The sequence below is a fragment of the Manis pentadactyla genome, chromosome 10 (assembly GCF_030020395.1).
Source record: "Manis pentadactyla isolate mManPen7 chromosome 10, mManPen7.hap1, whole genome shotgun sequence".
Classification (NCBI taxonomy): Eukaryota; Metazoa; Chordata; class Mammalia; order Pholidota; family Manidae; genus Manis; species Manis pentadactyla.
This window is the reverse complement of record NC_080028.1, coordinates 94,403,502-94,420,508: the sequence shown is the minus strand read 5'-3', so window position 1 is coordinate 94,420,508 and position 17,007 is coordinate 94,403,502. Positions and strand designations below refer to the sequence as shown.

The 17,007-nt window shown below is 44.7% G+C and overlaps 2 protein-coding genes across 4 annotated transcripts in view; one reads left to right on the top strand and one right to left on the bottom strand.

The window, feature by feature from the left end:
- Positions 1-17,007, top strand: part of LOC118913382 (eukaryotic peptide chain release factor GTP-binding subunit ERF3A-like) — a 56,144-nt gene that overhangs the window by 18,072 nt on the left and 21,065 nt on the right. The window lies entirely within an intron of this gene.
- On the bottom strand, positions 6,638-15,782 carry LOC130679163 (putative nuclear envelope pore membrane protein POM 121B). Of its 2 annotated transcripts, none has more exons than XM_057487248.1 (2): positions 15,589-15,782; positions 6,638-7,201 (listed from the first exon to the last, which is right to left on the bottom strand). In XM_057487248.1, exons 1-2 carry the CDS (start codon positions 15,779-15,781, stop codon positions 6,828-6,830), a joined length of 567 nt encoding a protein of 188 aa, XP_057343231.1. In that variant the 5' UTR covers position 15,782; the 3' UTR covers positions 6,638-6,827. The 2 variants fall into 2 exon arrangements, with proteins under 2 accessions (XP_057343231.1, XP_057343232.1); XM_057487249.1 differs by lacking the exon at positions 6,638-7,201 and adding an exon at positions 12,859-13,375.

The window sequence follows — 17,007 nt, the reverse complement described above, 5'->3', positions numbered from 1 at the left end:
TGAACTAACACTTACAAAGGGAAAGGGACTGAGGAGGATGGGAGGGAAGGAAGAGATAAAGGTTGGGAAAAAGAAACGGGCCCTTATGATTGGCATGTAAAATGTAGTGGGTGCACGGGAAGGTCTGAGCAACACAGAGAGGACAAGTAGTGATTGTACAGTACCTCAGAACACTGATGGACAGTGACTGTAATGGGGTATGGGGGGTCATTTGCTGAAGGGGGAAGCCTAGTAAACATAATGACCTGCATGGCATTGTAGACTGATACCAAAAAAAAAAAACATTTTAAAAGGCCATGAATGATCTCCTCTTCTGCCTGTCTCTTAATTTCATTTTATCCCGCTTTCCTTTTTAAACCTCTAGCCACACCTGGCTCTTCTCTGCTCATGAAAACATGAGCACATCTCTGCCTTCGGGCCTTTACTCCTGTGCCGGCAACACACTCACACACAGCCCTGTCCCTGCTCCCAACTCTGGAACTGCGGCCATGGCCTCAGTTTGCTATTGTGTCAGAAACGCTGCCGCTGACTACCTAAACAGCTCCTCCGGTCTTGAGTTTCACTGCTACCTGACGCTGTTTATGGATAACTTCTGTAATAACATTTAAATCTTTACCACAGCTTACAGCTCCAAAAGCAGAGACTTTGTCAGCACTTAAAACAGCGCCTTGCACTGCAGACCAAGGCCTTTCCAAATCTCACCTGCAATCCCAGAAGTGTCCTGAGGTGTGCCGGCCAGGTGGAAGGTAGTGGGTGTGCTCTGGCCAGCTGCATCCAGGGAGCTCGGTTTCAACGCTCCCCAGAAAGGGTTCTTGAGACCAGTTCTCCCACTCCGTCCTGACCCGACGCCAAAAGCCCCAGAGGTGGAGCTGCTGTGGGGCGCAGCCATCCTCAGCCCACTGCCAGTGGGGCCTGCTGACACCCTGGATGTGAAGGACGAGGAGATGGTGCTGCCGAACACTGATGTATTGGTTCCGCAGCTGCTGGTCTGGGTCACGGCTCGAAAGCCCGAGGTCATGGCTGCAAGAAAGGAGGAAACATGGATCATTGCCTTGCCCCATACACAAAAGTAAATTCCAAATGGATCAAACCCCTGAATGTAAACCATGAAACCATAAAACTCTTAGAGAAAGACAGGCAAAAGTCTCTTGGACATAAACATGAGTGACTTCTCCATGAATATATCTCCCCAGGCAAGGGAAAGAAAAGCAAAAATGAACAAGTGGGACGATATCAAGCTTAAAAGCTTCTGTACAGTAAAGGGCACCACCAACAGAACAAAAGGGCATCCTACAGTATGGGAGAATAGATTTATAAATGACAGATCCGATAAAAGGTTGACATCCAAAATATATAAAGAGTTAACACACCTTAACAAACAAAGAGCAAATATTGCAATAAAAAAATGACCAGGAGAGCTGAACAGGCAGTTCTCCAAAGAAGAACGTCAGATGGCAGCTAGACACATGAAAGGATGTGCAATATCGCTTGCCATCAGAGAAATGCAAATTAAAGTACAATGAGATATCGCCTCACACGAGTAAGGATCGCCACCATCCAAAACACAAACAACAACAAATGTTGGCGAGGATGTGGAGAAAGGGGAACCTCGTATGATGATCGTGGTTATGTAAAATCATTGAACCATTGAGGAAAGCAATATGGAGGTTAACCAAAAAGCTCAAAATAGAAAAACCGTTTGACACAGGAACACCGATCCTAGGAATTTACTGTAGGAATGCTGCAGCCCAGTATAAAAAAGACATATGCACCCCTCTGTTTATCGCAGCACTATTTACAACAGCCAAGAAATGGAAACAACCTATGTGTCCATTAGTAGCTGAATGTATGCACAATGAAATGTAAATCAGGCATAAGAAGAAAACAAATCCTACCATTTGCAACAATATGGATGGAGCTAGAGGGGACTATGCTCAGTGAAATAAGCCAGGTGGAGAAAGACAACTAACAAATGATATCACTCATATGTGGAGCATAAGAAGAAAGTAAAACTGAAGGAAGAAAAGAGCAGCAGAATTACAGAACCGAAAAATGAACTAACAGCTACCAAAGGGAAAGGGACTGAGGAGGATGGGTGGGTAGGGAGGGATAAGGGTTGGGAAAAAGAAACGGGGCCTTATGATTGGCATGTAAAATATAGTGGGTGCACGGGAAGGTCTGAGCAACACAGAGAGGACAAGTAGTGATTCTACAGTACCTCAGAACACTGATGGACAGTGACTGTAATGGGGTATGGGGGGGTCATTTGCTGAAGGGGGAAGCGTAGTAAACATAATGATCTGCATGTCATTGTAGAGTGATACCAAAACAAAAAAAAACATTTTAAAAGGCTATGAATGATCTTCTTTTCTGCCTGTCTCTTAATGTCATTTTATCCCACTTTCCTTTTTTAACCTGTAGCCACACCTGGCTCTTCTCTGCTCATGAAAACATGAGCGCATCTCTGCCTTCGGGCCTTTACTCCTGTGCCGGCAACACACTCACACACAGTCGCTGTCCCTGCTCCCAACTCTGGAACTGCGGCCATGGCCTCAGTTTGCTATTGTGTCAGAAACGCTGCCGTTGACTACCTAAACAGCTCCTCGGGTCTTGAGTTACACTGCTACCTGATGCTGTTTATGGATAACTTCTGTAATAACATCTAAATCTTCACCACTGCACACAGCTCCAAAAGCAGAGACTGTGTCAGCACTTAAAACAGTGCCTTGCACTGCAGATCAAGGCCATTCCAAATCTCACCTGCAATCCCAGACGTGTCCTGAGCTGTGCCGGCCAGGTGGAAGGTAGAGGGTGTGCTCTGGCCAGCTGCATCCAGGGAGCTCGGTTTCAACGCTCCCCAGAAAGGGTTCTTGAGACCAGTTCTCCCACTCCGTCCTGACCCAACGCCTAATGCCCCAGAGGTGGAGCTGCTGTGGGGCGCAGCCATGCTGATCCCGCTGCCAGTGGGGCCTGCTGACACCCTGGATGTGAAGGGCGAGGAGATGGTGCTGCCGAACACTGATGTATTGGTCCAGTAGCTGGTGGTCTGGGTCACGGCTCCAACGCGCGAGTTCATGGCTGCAAGAAAGGAGGAAACATGGATCAATGCCCAGCCCCATACACAAAAGTAAATTCCAAACAGATCAAACCCCTGAATGTAAGCCATGAAATCATAAAACTCTTAGAGAAAGAGAGGCAAATGTCTCTTGGACATAAACATGAGTGACTTCTCCATGAATATATCTCCCCAGGCAAGGGAAAGAAAAGCAAAAATGAACAAGTGGGACGATATCAAGCTTAAAAGCTTCTGTACAGTAAAGGGCACCACCAACAGAACAAAAGGGCATCCTACAGTATGGGAGAATAGATTCATAAATGACAGATCCAATAAAGGGTTGACATCCAAAATATATAAAGAGATAACACATCTCAACAAACAAAAAGCAAATATTGCAATAAAATATGGCCAGGAGAGCTGAACAGGCAGTTCTCCAAAGAAGAACGTCAGATGGCAGGTAGACACATGAAAGGATGCGCAATATTGCTTGCCATCAGAGAAATGCAAATTAAAGCACAATGAGATATCACCTCACACGAGTAAGGATCGCCGCCATCCAAAACACAAACAACAACAAATGATGGAGAGGATGTGGAAGTAGGGGAACCTCGTATGATGGTCGTGCTAATGTAAAATCGTTGAACCATGTGGAAAGCAATATGGAAGTTCCTCAAAAAGCTCAAAATAGAAATTCCATTTGACACAGGAATACTGCTCCTAGGAATTTACTCTAGGAATACAGCAGCCCAGTATGAAAAAGACATATGCAGCCCTATTTTTATCACAGCACTATTTAAAACACCGAAGAAATGGGAACAACCTACGTGTCCATCAGTAGATGAATGCATGCACAATGGAATATAATTCAGCCATAAGAAGAAAACAAATTCTACCATTTGCAACAACATGGATGGAGCTAGAGGGGACTATGCTCAGTGAAATAAGCCAGGTGGAGAAAGACAAGTAACAAATGATATCACTCATATGTGGAGCATAAGAACAAAGCAAAACTGAAGGAAGAAAAGAGCAGCAGAATTACAGAACCCAAAAGTGAACTAACAGTTAGAAAAGGGAAAGGGACTGAGGATGATGGGTGGGTAGGGAGAGATAAGGGTGGGAAAAAGTAAAGGGGCCTTATGACTGGCATGTATAATGTAGGGGATGGGACATGGGAAGGTCTTAGGAACACAGAGAGGACAAGTAGTGATTCTACAGAACCTCAGTACACTGATGCACAGTGACTGTAATGCGGTATGGGGGGTCATTTGGTGAAGGTGGAAGGGTAGTAAACATAATGATCTGCATGTCATTGTAGACTGATACCAAAAAAAAAACATTTTAAAAGGCCATGAATGATCTTCTTTTCTGCCTGTCTCTTAATGTCATTTTATCCCACTTTCCTTTTTAAACCTCTAGCCACACCTGGCTCTTCTCTGCTCATGAAAACATGAGCGCATCTCTGCCTTCGGGCCTTTACTCCTGTGCCAGCAACACACTCACACACAGCTGCTGTCCTTGCTCCCAACTCTGGAACTGCGGCCATGGCCTCAGTTTGCTGTTGTCTCAGAAAGGCTGCTGCTGACTACCTAAATAGATCCTCCGGTCTTGAGGTACACTGCTACCTGACGCTGTTTGCAGATAACTTCTGTGATAACATCTAAATCTTCACCACAGAATACAGCTCTGAAAGCGGAGACTGTGTCAGCACTTAAGACAGTGCCTGGCACTGCAGACCAATCCCATTGCAAATCTCACCTGAAATCCTGGGCATGTTCTGATGTGTGCCAGCCACATGGAAACCAGAGGGTTTGCTCTTGCCAGCTGCACCCAGGGAGTTTGGATTTAAGGCTCCCCAGAAAGGGTTCTTGAGACCAGTTCTCCCACTCTGTTCTGACGCAGAGCCAAATGCCCCAGTGGTGGAGCTGCTGTGGGGGGCAGCCATGCTTGTCCCAAAGCCCCCACTGCCAGTGGGGCCTGCTGACACCCTGAATGTGAAGGGCGCTGAGATGGTGCTGCCATACCCTGAAGAACTGGTCCCACAGGTGGTGGTCTGCGGCACTGCTCCAAGGCCGGAGGTGATGGCTGCAAAAAAGGAGGAAACATGGATCATTGTCTAACCCCATACACAAAAGTAAATTCAAAATTGACTGAACCCCTGAACGGAAGCCATGAAACCATAAAAATCTTACAGAAGGACAGTCGAAAATATCTTGGACATAAACATGAGCAACTTCTTCGTGAACATATCTCTCCAGGGAAAGAAAAGCAAAAATGAACAAATGGGACTATATCCAGCTTAATAGCTTCTGCACAGTAAAAGGCACCACCAACAGAACAAAAGGGCATCGTCCAGTATGGGAGAATATATTCATAAATTACAGATCCGATGAAGGGTTGACATCCGAAATGTATAAAGAGCTAACACACCTCAACAAACAGAAAGCAAATATTCCAATAAAAATGTGGGCAGGGAATCTGAACAGGCAGTTGTCCAAAGAAGAAATTCAGATGCCCAATAGACAAATGAAAAGATGCACCACATCGCTTGTCATCAGAGAAAAGTTAATTAAAACCACAATGAGATATCACCTCACACCACTAAGGATCGCCACCATCCAAAAGACAAACCACAACAAATGTTGGCAAGGATGTGGAGAGAGGGAACCCTCCTGCACTGTTGGTGGGAATATAAATTCATCCAACCACTGTGGAAAGCAATATGTAGGTTCCTCAAAAAGCTCAAAGTAGCAATACCTTTTGACCCACCAATACCGCTCCTAGGAATTTACCCTACGAATGCAGCAACCCGTTTTGAAAAAGACAGATGTAGCCCTATCTTTATCGCAGCACTATTTACAACAGCCAAGAAATGGAAACAACCTACTTGTCCATCCGTAGATGAATGTATGTACAGTGGAATATAATTCAGGCATAAGAAGATAACAAATCCTACCATTTGCAAGAACATGCTTGGAGCTAGAGGATATTATGCTGAGTGAAATAAGCGAGGCGGAGAAAGACAAGTACCAAATGATTTCACTCATCTCTGGAGTATAAGAGCAAAGGAAAAACTGAAGGAACAAAACAGCAGCACGATCATAGAACCCAAGAATGGACTAACAGTTACCAAAGGGAAAGGGACTGAGGAGGATGGATGGTAAGGGAGGGATAAGGGCAGCGAAAAAGAAAGGGTGCATTATGATTTGCATGTATAATGTGGTGGAGCACGGGGAGGGCTAGGCTACACAGAGAAGACGAGTAGTGATTCTACAGCATGTTACTACGCTGGTGGACAGTGGCTCTAATGGGATTTGTGCGGGGTACTTGGTGATGGGGGGAGACAAATAAACATAACGTTCTTAACGTAATTGTAGATAGATACCAAAAACAATAAAACATTTAAAAAGGCCGTGAATGATCTTCCTTTCTGCCTGTTTCTTAATGTCATTTTAGTACACTTTCCTTTATAACTTCTAGCCACACCTGGCGCTTCTCTGCTCATGAAAACATAAGGTCATCTCTGCCTTCAGGCCTTTGCTCCTGTGCCTGCAACGTCCTTGCCACCAGCCACTGTCCCTGCTCCCAACTCTGGAACCGCGGCCATGGCCTCAGTTTGCTATTGTCTCAGAAAAGCTGCCACTGACTACCTAAATAGCTCCTCCGGTTATGGGTTTCACTGCTACCTGACGCTGTTTACAGATAACTTCTGTGATAACATCTAAATCTTCACCACAGAATACAGCTCCGAAAGCGGAGTCTGTGTCAGCACCTAAGACAATGCCTGGCACTGCAAACCGAGCCCATTCCAAATCTCACCTGAAAACCCGGGCATATTCTGATGCGTGCTGGCCACATGGAAACCAGAGGGTGTGCCGTGGCCAGCTGCACCCAGGGAGTTTGGATTCAAGGCTCCCCAGAAAGGGTTCCTGAGACCAGCTCTCCCACTCTGTTCTGACGCAGAGCCAAATGCCCCAGTGGTGGAACTGCTGTGGGGGGCAGCCATGCTTGTCCCAATGCCCCCACTGCCAGTGGGGCCTGCTGATACCCTGAATGTGAAGGGCGCTGAGATGGTGCTGCAAAACCCTGATGTACTGGTCCCACAGCTGGTAGTCTGGGTCACTGCTCCAAAGCCAGAGGAGATTGCTGCCAAAAAGGAGGAAACATGGATCATTGTCTAACCCCATACACAAAAGCAAATTCGAAATTGATCAAACCCCTGAATGGAAGCCATGAAAGCATAAAACCCTTAGAGAAGACAGGCGTATATATCTTGGACATAAACATGAGCGACTCCTACATGAACATATCTCTCAAGGGAACGAAAGTCAAAAATGAACAAATGGGACTATATCCAGCTTGAAAGCTTCTGTACAGTAAAGGGCACCACAAACAGAACAAAAGGGCATCCTCCAGTATGGGAGAATATATTCATAAATGACAGATCCAATAAAGGGTTGACATCCAAAATATATAAGGAGCTAACACACCTCAACAAACAAAAAGCAAATATTTCAATAAAAATGTGGGCAGGGGAGCTGTACAGGCACTTGTCTAAAGAAGAAATTCAGATGCCCAATAGACAAATGAAAAGATGCACCACATCGCTTGTCATCAGAGAAAAGCTAATTAAAACCACAATGAGATATCACCTCACACCAGTAAGGATCACCACCATCCAAAAGACAAACCACAACAAATGTTGGCAAGAATTTGGAGAGAGGGGAACCCTCCTACACTGTTGGTGGGAATGTAAATTCGTTCAACCACTGTGGAAAGCAATATGTAGGTTCCTCAAAAAGCTCAAAGTAGAAATACCATTTGACCCAGCAATACCGCTCCTAGGAATTTACCCTACGAATGCAGCAGCCCGTTTTGAAAAAGACAGATGTACCCGTATGTTTATTGCAGCACTATTTACAACAGCCAAGAAATGGAAACAACCTATGTGTCCATCAGTAGTTGAATGTATGCACAATGGAATAAAATTCAGCCATAATAAGTAAACAAATCCTACCATTTGAAAGAACATGCTTGGAGCTAGAGGGCATTATGCTGAGAGAAATAAGTGAGGCAGAGATAGACAAGTACCAAATGATTTCACTCATCCCTGAAGTATAAGAGCAAAGGAAAAACTGAAGGAACAAAACAGCAGCACAATCACAGAACCCAAGAATGGACTAACAGTAAACAAAGAGAAAGGGTCTGAGGAGGATGGGTGGGAAGGGGGGGACAAGGGCAGCGAAAAAGAAAGGGTGCATTATGATTAGTGTGTATGATGTGGTCGGGCACGGGGAGGGCTAGGCTACACAGGAAGATGAGTAGTGATTCTGCAGCATGTTACTACACTGATGGTCAGTGACTCCAACGGGGTTTGTGCGGGGTACTTGGTGAAGAGGAGAGCGAAATAAAAATAACGTTCTTAAGGTAATTGAAGATAGATACCAAAAAGAATAAAAAATTTTGAAAGGCCGTGAATGATCTTCCTTTCTGCCTGTCTCCTAATGTCATTTTATTCCACTTTCCTTTATAACCTCTAGCCACACCTGGCTCTTCTCTGCTCATGAAAACATAAGCTCATCTCTGCCTTCGGGCCTTTGCTCCTGTGCCTGCAACATCCTCACGCCCAGCCACTGTCCCTGCTCCCAACTCTGGAACTATGGCCATGGCCTCAGTTTGCTATTGTCTCAGAAAGGCTGCTGCTGACTACCTAAATAGCTCCTCCGGTTATGGGTTTCACTGCTACCTGATGCTGTTTACAGATAACTTCTGTGAAAACATCTAAATCTTCACCAGAGCATACAGCCCCGAAAGCGGAGACTGTCAGCACCTAACACAGCGCCTGGCACTGCAGACCGAGCCCATTCCAAATCTCACCTGAAAACCCAGGCATGTTCTGATGCGTGCTGGCCACATGTAAACCAGAGGGTGTGCTCTGGCCAGCTGCACCCAGGGAGTTTGGATTCAAGGCTCCCCTGAAGGGGTTCTTGAGACCAGTTCTACCACTCTGTTCTGATGCAGACCCAAATGCCCCAGTGGTGGAGCTGCTGTGGGGGGCAGCCACGCTTGTCCCAATGCCCCCACTGCCAGTGGGGCCTGCTGACACCGTGGATGTGGAGGGCACTGAGATGGTGCTGCCAAACCCTGATGTGCTGTTCCCACAGCTGGTGGTCTGTGTCACAGCTCCAAAACCAGAGGTGATGGCTGCAAAAAGGAGGAAACATGGATCATTGTCTAACCCCATACACAAAAGTAAATTCAAAATTGATTGAACCCCTGAACGGAAGCCATGAAACCATAAAACTCTTAGAGGACAGGAGAAAATATCTTGGACATAAACATGAGCAACTTCTTTGTGAACATATCTATTCACGGAAAGAAAAGCAAAAATGAACAAATGGGACTATATACAGCTTAAAAGCATCTGTACAGTAACGGGCACCACCAACAGAACAAAAGGCATCCTCCAGTATGGGAGAATATATTCATATTTGTAAGATCCGATAAAGGGTTGACATCCAAAATATATAAAGAGCTAACACTCCTCAACAAACAAAAAGCAAATATTCCAATAAAAATGTGGGCAGGGGAGCTGAACAGGCAGTTGTCCAAACAAGACATTCAGGTGCCCAATAGACACATGAAAAGATGCACGAAATCACTTGTCATCAGAGAAATGCTAATTAACATCACAATGAGATATCACCTCACACCAGTAAGGATCACGACCATCCAAAAGACAAACCACAACAAATGTTGGCAAGGATGTGGAGAGAGGGGAACCCTCCTCCACTGTTGGTGGGAATGTAAATTCGTTCAAACACTGTGGAAAGCAATATGAGGGTACTTCAAAAAGCTCAAAGTAGAAATATCTTTTGACACAGCAATACCGCTCCTAGAAATTTACCCTATGAATACAGCAGCCTGTTTTGAAAAAGACAGATGTACCCCTATGTTTATCACAGCACTATTTACAACAGCCAAGATATGGAAACAACCTGCGTGTTCATAAGCAGATGAATGTATGCACAATGGAATATAATTCAGCCATAAGAAGAAAACAAATCCTACCATTTGCAAGAACATGCTTGGAGCTAGAAGGTATTATGCTGAGTGAAATAAGAGACGCGGAGAAAGACAAGTACCAAATGATTTCACTCATCTCTGGAGTATAAGAGCAAAGGAAAAACTGAAGGAACAAAACAGCAGCAGAATCACAAAACCCAAGAATGGACTAACAGTTACCAAAGAGAAAGGGACTGAGGAGGATGGGTGGTAAGGGAGGGATAAGGGCAGCGAAAAAGACAGGGTGCATTATGATTACCATGTATAATGTGGTGGAGCACGGGAAGTGCTAGGCTACACAGAAAGACGAGTAGTGATTCTACAGGATGTTACTACGCTGATGGACAGTGACACCAATGGGGTTTGTGCGGGGTAGTTGGTGAAGAGGAGAGCGAAATTAACAGAACGTTCTTAAGGTAATTGTAGATAGATACCAAAAACAATAAAACATTTTAAATGGCCGTGAATGATCTTCCTTTCTGCCTGTTTCTTAATGTCATTTTAGTACACTTTCCTTTATAACCTCTAGCCACACCTGGCTCTTCTCTGCTCATGAAAACATAAGCTCATCTCTGCCTTTGGGCCTTTGCTCCTGTGCCTGCAACTTCCTCACCCCCAGACACTGTCCCTGTTCCCAACTCTGGAAACGCGGCCATGGCCTCAGTTTGCTATTGTCTCAGAAAGGCTGCCGCTGACTACCTAAATAGCTCCTCTGGTTATGGGTTTCACTGCTACCTGATACTGTTTACAGATAACTTCTGTGAAAACATCTAAATCTTCACCAGAGCATACAGCCCCGAAAGCGGAGACTGTGTCAGCACCTAAGACAGCGCCTGGCACTGCAGACCGAGCCCATTCCAAATCTCACCTGAAAACCCAGGCATGTTCTGATGCGTGCTGGCCACATGTAAAACAGAGGGTGTGCTTTGGCCAGCTGCACCCAGGGAGTTTGGATTCAAGGCTCCCCTGAAGGGGTTCTTGAGACCAGTTCTCCCACTCTGTTCTGACGCCGAGCCAAATGCCCCAGTGGTGGAGCTGCTGTGGGGGGCAGCCACGCTTGTCCCAAAGCCCCCACTGCCAGTGGGGCCTGCTGTCACCGTGGATGTGAAGGGCACCGAGATGGTGCTGCCAAACCCTGATGTGCTGTTCCCACAGCTGGTAGTCTGTGTCACCACTCCAAAGCCAGAGGTGATGGCTGCAAAAAAGGAGGAAACATGCATCATTGTCTAACCCCATATACAAAAGTAAATTCGAAATTGATCGAACCCCTGAACGGAAGCCATGAAAGCATAAAACTCTTAGAGAAGGACAGGAGAAAATATCTTGGACATAAACATGAGCGACTTCCTTGTGAACATATCTCTCTAGGAAAAGAAAAGCAAAAATGAACAAATGGGACTATATACAGCTTAAAAGCATCTGTACAGTAAAGGGCACCACCAACAGAAAAAAAGGCATCCTCCAGTATGGGAGAATGTATTCATAAATGACAGATCCGATAAAGGGTTGACATCCAAAATATATAAAGAGCTAACACACCTCAACAAACAAAAAGCAAATATTCCAATAAAAATGTGGGCAGGGTAGCTGAACAGGCAGTTGTCCAAACAAGACATTCAGGTGCCCAATAGACACATGAAAAGATGCACCACATCGCTTGTCATCAGAGAAAAGCTAATTAAAACCACAATGAGATATCACCTCACACCAGTAAGGATCACCACCATCCAAAAGACAAACCACAACAAATGTTGGCCAGGATGTGGAGAGAGGGGAACCCTCCTACACTGTTGGTGGGAATGTAAATTCGTTCAACCACTGTGGAAAGCAATATGGAGGTTCCTCAAAAAGCTCAAAGTAGAAATACCATTTGACCCAGCAATAGCACAGCTAGGAATTTACCCTACGAATACAGCAACCCGTTTTGAAAAAGACAGATGTACCCCTATGTTTATCACAGCACTATTTACAACAGCCAAGAAATGGAAACAACCTATGTGTCCATCAGTAGATGAATATATGCACAATGGAATATAATTCAGCCATAAGAAGAAAACAAATCCTACCATTTGCAAGAACATGCTTGGAGCTAGAGGATATTATGCTGAGTGAAATAAGCGAGGCGGAGAAAAACAAGTACCAAATGATTTCACTCATCTCTGGAGTATAAGAGCAAAGGAAAAACTGAAGAAACAAAACAGCAGCAGAATCACAAAACCCAAGAATGGACTAACAGTTACCAAAGAGAAAGGGTCTGAGGAGGATGGGTGGGAAGGGAGGGAGAAGGGCAGTTTAAAAGAAAGGGTGCATTATGATTAGTGTGTATGATGTGGTCGGGCACGGGGAGGGCTAGGCTACACAGGAAGACGAGTAGTGATTCTACAGCATGTTACTACACTGATGGACAGTGACTCCAATGGGGTTTGTGCGGGGTACTTGGTGAGGAGGAGAGCGAAATAAGCATAACGTTCTTAAGGTAATTGAAGATAGATACCAAAAAGAATAAAACATTTTAAAAGGCCGTGAATGATCTTCCTTTCTGCTTGTCTCTTAATGTCATTTTATTCCACTTTCCTTTATAACCTCTAGCCACACCTGGCTCTTCTCTGCTCATGAAAACATAAGCTCATCTCTGCCTTCGGGTCTTTGCTCCTGTGCCTGCAACGTCCTCACCCCCAGACACTGTCCCTGCTACCAACTCAGGAACCGCGGCCATGGCCTCAGTTTGCTATTGTCTCAGAAAGGCTGCCGCTGACTACCTAAATAGATCCTCCGGTCTTGAGTTACACTGCTACCTGACGCTGTTTGCAGATAACTTCTGTGATAACATCTAAATCTTCACCATAGCATACAGGTCCGAAAGCGGAGACTGTGTCAGCACTTAAGAAAGTGCCTGGCACTGCAGACCGAGCCCATTCCAAATCTCACCTGAAATCCCGGGCATGTTCTGATGCGTGCTGGCCACATGGAAACCAGAGGGTGTGCTCTGGCCAGCTGCACCCAGGGAGTTTGGATTCAAGGCTCCCCTGAAAGGGTTCTTGAGACCAGTTCTCCCACTCTGTTCTGATGCAGAGCCAAATGCCCCAGTGGTGGAGCTGCTGTGGGGGGCAGCCACGCTTGTCCCAAAGCCCCCACTGCCAGTGGGGCCTGCTGACACTGTGGATGTGAAGGGCACTGAGATGGTGCTGCCAAACGCTGATGTGCTATTCCCACAGCTGGTGGTCTGTGTCACAGCTCCAAAGCCAGAGGTGATGGCTGCAGAAAAAGAGGAACATGGGTCATTGTCTAACCCCATACACAAAAGTCAATTAAAAATTGATTGAACTCCTGAGTGGAAGACATGAAACCATAAAACTCTTAGAGAAAGACAGGCAAAAATATGTTGGACACAAACATGAGCGACTTCTTCTTGAACATATCTCTTCAGGGAAAGGATAGAAAAGGAAAAAAAACAAATGGGAGCAGCCCATTTTGAAAAAGACAGATGCACCCCTATATTTATCGCAGCATTATTTACAACCGCTAAGAAACTGAAGCAACCTAACTGTCCATAAGTAGATGAATGGATAAAGAAGATGTGGTACATATATACAATGGAATATTATTCACTCATAAGAAGTAAACAAATGCTACCATTTGCAACAACATGGATGTGCTAGAGGGTATTATGCTCAGTGAAATAAGCCAGGCAGAGAAAGAAAAATACCAAATGATTTTACTCATCTGTGGAGTATAAGAACAAAGAAAAACTGAAGGAACAAAACAGCACCGGAATCACAGAACCCAAGAATGGACTAACAGTTACCAAAGGGAAAGGGACTGGGGAAGATGGGAGGGAAGGGAGGGGTAAGGGTCTGGAAAAAGAATAGCACATATAATGTAGGGGGGGCCATGGGGACGTCTGTGCAACACAGAGAAGACAAGTAGTGATTCTACAACATCTTACTATGCTGATGGATAGTGAGTGTAATGGGGTGTGTCGCGTGGACTTGGTGAAAGGGGGAGCCTAGTGAACATAATGTTCCTCATGTAATTGTAAATTAATGATAACAAAATTTAAAAAAAATAAAAGAAACATACAGATCTTCATTTTGTTAAATAAAATAGAAATTGTTAATACATAAAAAAAAAATGAGCAGAGTAGTTGAACAGTTCTCCAAAGAAGAAATTGCTCCACATCGCTAGTCATCAGAGAAATACAAATTAAAACCACAATGAGATATCCCTTCACACTAGGAAGGATCACCACCATCCAAAAGACAAACAACAACCAATGTTGGCCAGGTTGTGGAGAAAGGGGAACCCTCCTAAACTGTTGGTAGGAATGTAAATTAGTTCAACCATTGTGGAAAGCAGGATGGAGCTTCCTTAAAAAGGTCAAAATAGAAATCCCATTTGACCCAGGAATCCCACTTGTAGGAATTTACCCTAAAGGATGCAGCAGCCCAATTTGAAAAAGGCAGATGCACCCCTGTGTTTATCTCAGCACTATTTACAATAGTCAAGAAATGGAAGCAACCTAAATGTCCATCAGTAGATGAATGGATAAAGAAGATGAGGTACATATACAGAATGGAATATTATTCAGCCAAAAGAAGAAAACAAATCCTACCATTTGCAACAACAGGGATGAAGCTGGAGGGTATTATGCTCAGTGAAATAAGCCAGGTGGAGAAAGGCAAGTACCAAATGATTTCACTCATATGTGGAGTATAAGAACAAAGAAAAACTGAAGGAACAAAACAGCAGCAGAATCACAGAACCCAAGAATGGACTACCTATTGAAATGGACTAAAGGGAAAGGGACTGAGCAGGATGGGTGAGAAGGGAGGGATAAAGGCAGGAAAAAGAAAGAGGGCATTACAAATTGCATATATAATATGGGCGGGGGGCAAAGGAGGGCTGTGCAACACAGAGAAGACACGTGGTAATTCTACAGCATCTTACTACACTGATGGACAGTGACTATAATAGGGTTCGTGGGGGGACTTGTTGAAGGGGAAAGCCTAGTAAACATAATGTTCTTCATGTAATTGCAGATTAATACCAAAAAATAAAACATTTTAAAAGGCCGTGAATGATCTTCCTTTCTGCCTGTCTCTTAACGTCATTTTATCCCACTTTCCTTTTTAAACCTCTAGCCACACCTGGCTCTTCTCTGCTCATTAAAACATAAGCTCATCTCTGACTTCGGGCCTTTGCTCCTGTGCCTGGAATGCCCTCAACCCCAGCCGCTGTCCCTGCTCCCAACTCTGGAACTGCGGCCATGGCCTCAGTTTACTATTGTCTCAGAAAGGCTCCCACTCCCTACCTGCATAGCTCCTCCGGTCATGAGTTATACTGCTACCTGACGCTGTTTACAGATAACATCTGTCTCTTCACTACAGCGTAGAGCTCCAAGAGTGTAGACTATGTTGGTACTTAAAACAGCACCTGGCTTTGCAGACCAAGCCCATTCCAAATCTCACCTGCAAGCACAGATGTGTTCTGAGGTGTGCTGGCCACGTAGATGGCAAACAGTGTGCTCTGGCCAGCTGCACCAAGGGAGTTCTGACTCAGGCATCCCCAGAAAGGGGCCGTGCCACCAGTTCTCCCACTCCGTCCTGCCACAAAGTTGAATACCCCAGTGGTGGAGCTGCTGTGGGGGGCTGACACGCTCATCCCAAAGTCCCCGCTGACAGCGAGGTCTGATGACACCCCGGATGTGACGTGGGATGAGGGTGTGCTGCCACCGCTGATGGTGGTTTGGGTCGTAGCTTCAAAGTCCGAGGTGGTGGCTGCAAAAGAGAAGGAAATGAGGATCACTGTCTAACCCTATACACAAAAGTATATTCGAAATGGATCAAAGACCTGAATGTAAGCCATGAAACCATAAAACTCTTAGAAAAAACATAATCAAAAGTCTCTTGGACATAAACATGAGTGACTTCTTCATGAACATATCTCCCCCAGCAAGGGAAAGAAAAGCAAAAATGAACATATAGGACTATATCAAGCTGAAAAGCTTATGTACAGGGAAGGACACCATCAATAGAACAAAAAGGCATCCTACAGTATGGGAGAATATATTCATAAATGACAGATCTAATAAAGGGTTGACATCAACAATGTATAAAGAGCTCACACACCTCAACAAACAAAAAGCAAATAATCCAATTAAAAAATGGGCAGAGGAGCTGAACAGACAGTTCTCCAAAGAAGAAATTCAGATGGCCAACAGACACATGAAAAGATGCTCCACATCGCTAGTCATCAGAGAAATGCAAATTAAAACCGCAATGAGTTATCACCTCACACCAGTAAGGATTGCCACCATCAAAAAGACAAACAACAAAAAATGCTGGCTAGGATGCGGAGAAAGGGGAACCCTCCTCCCCTGCTGGTGGGAATGTAACTTAGTTCAATCACTGTGGAAAGCAGTATGGAGGTTCCTCAAAAAATTCAAAATAGAAATACCATTTGATCCAGGAATACTACCTCTAGGAATTTACCCTAAGAATGCATCAGCCCAATTTTAAAAAGACAGATGCACCCCTATGTTTATTGCAGCACTATTTACAATAGCCAAGAAATGGAAGGAACCTAAGTGTCCATCAGTAGATGAATGGGTAAAGATGTGATACATATACACGATGGAATATTAATAAGCCATAAGAAGAAAACAAATCCTATCATTTTCATCAACATGGATGGAGCTAGAGGGTATTATGGTTAGTGAAATAAGCCAGATGGAGAAAGACAAGTACCAGATGATTTCACTCATCTCTGGAGTATAAGAACAAATGAAAAACAGAAGGAATAAAACAGCACCAGAATCACAGAACCCAAGAAAGGACTCACAATTACCAAATAGAAAGGGACTGGGGAAGATAGGTGGAAAGGGAGGG

Bases quoted from the DNA above. Each gene is read 5' to 3' on its own strand.
- LOC130679163 (XM_057487248.1), bottom strand. From the start codon at position 15,781: ATGAGCGTGTCAGCCCCCCACAGCAGCTCCACCACTGGGGTATTCAAC. The intron at 7,202-15,588 runs GTGAGATTTGGA...CCTTTTTGGCAG, and splicing joins GAACACATCTGTGCTTGCAG to CAATCTCCTCTGGCTTTGGA.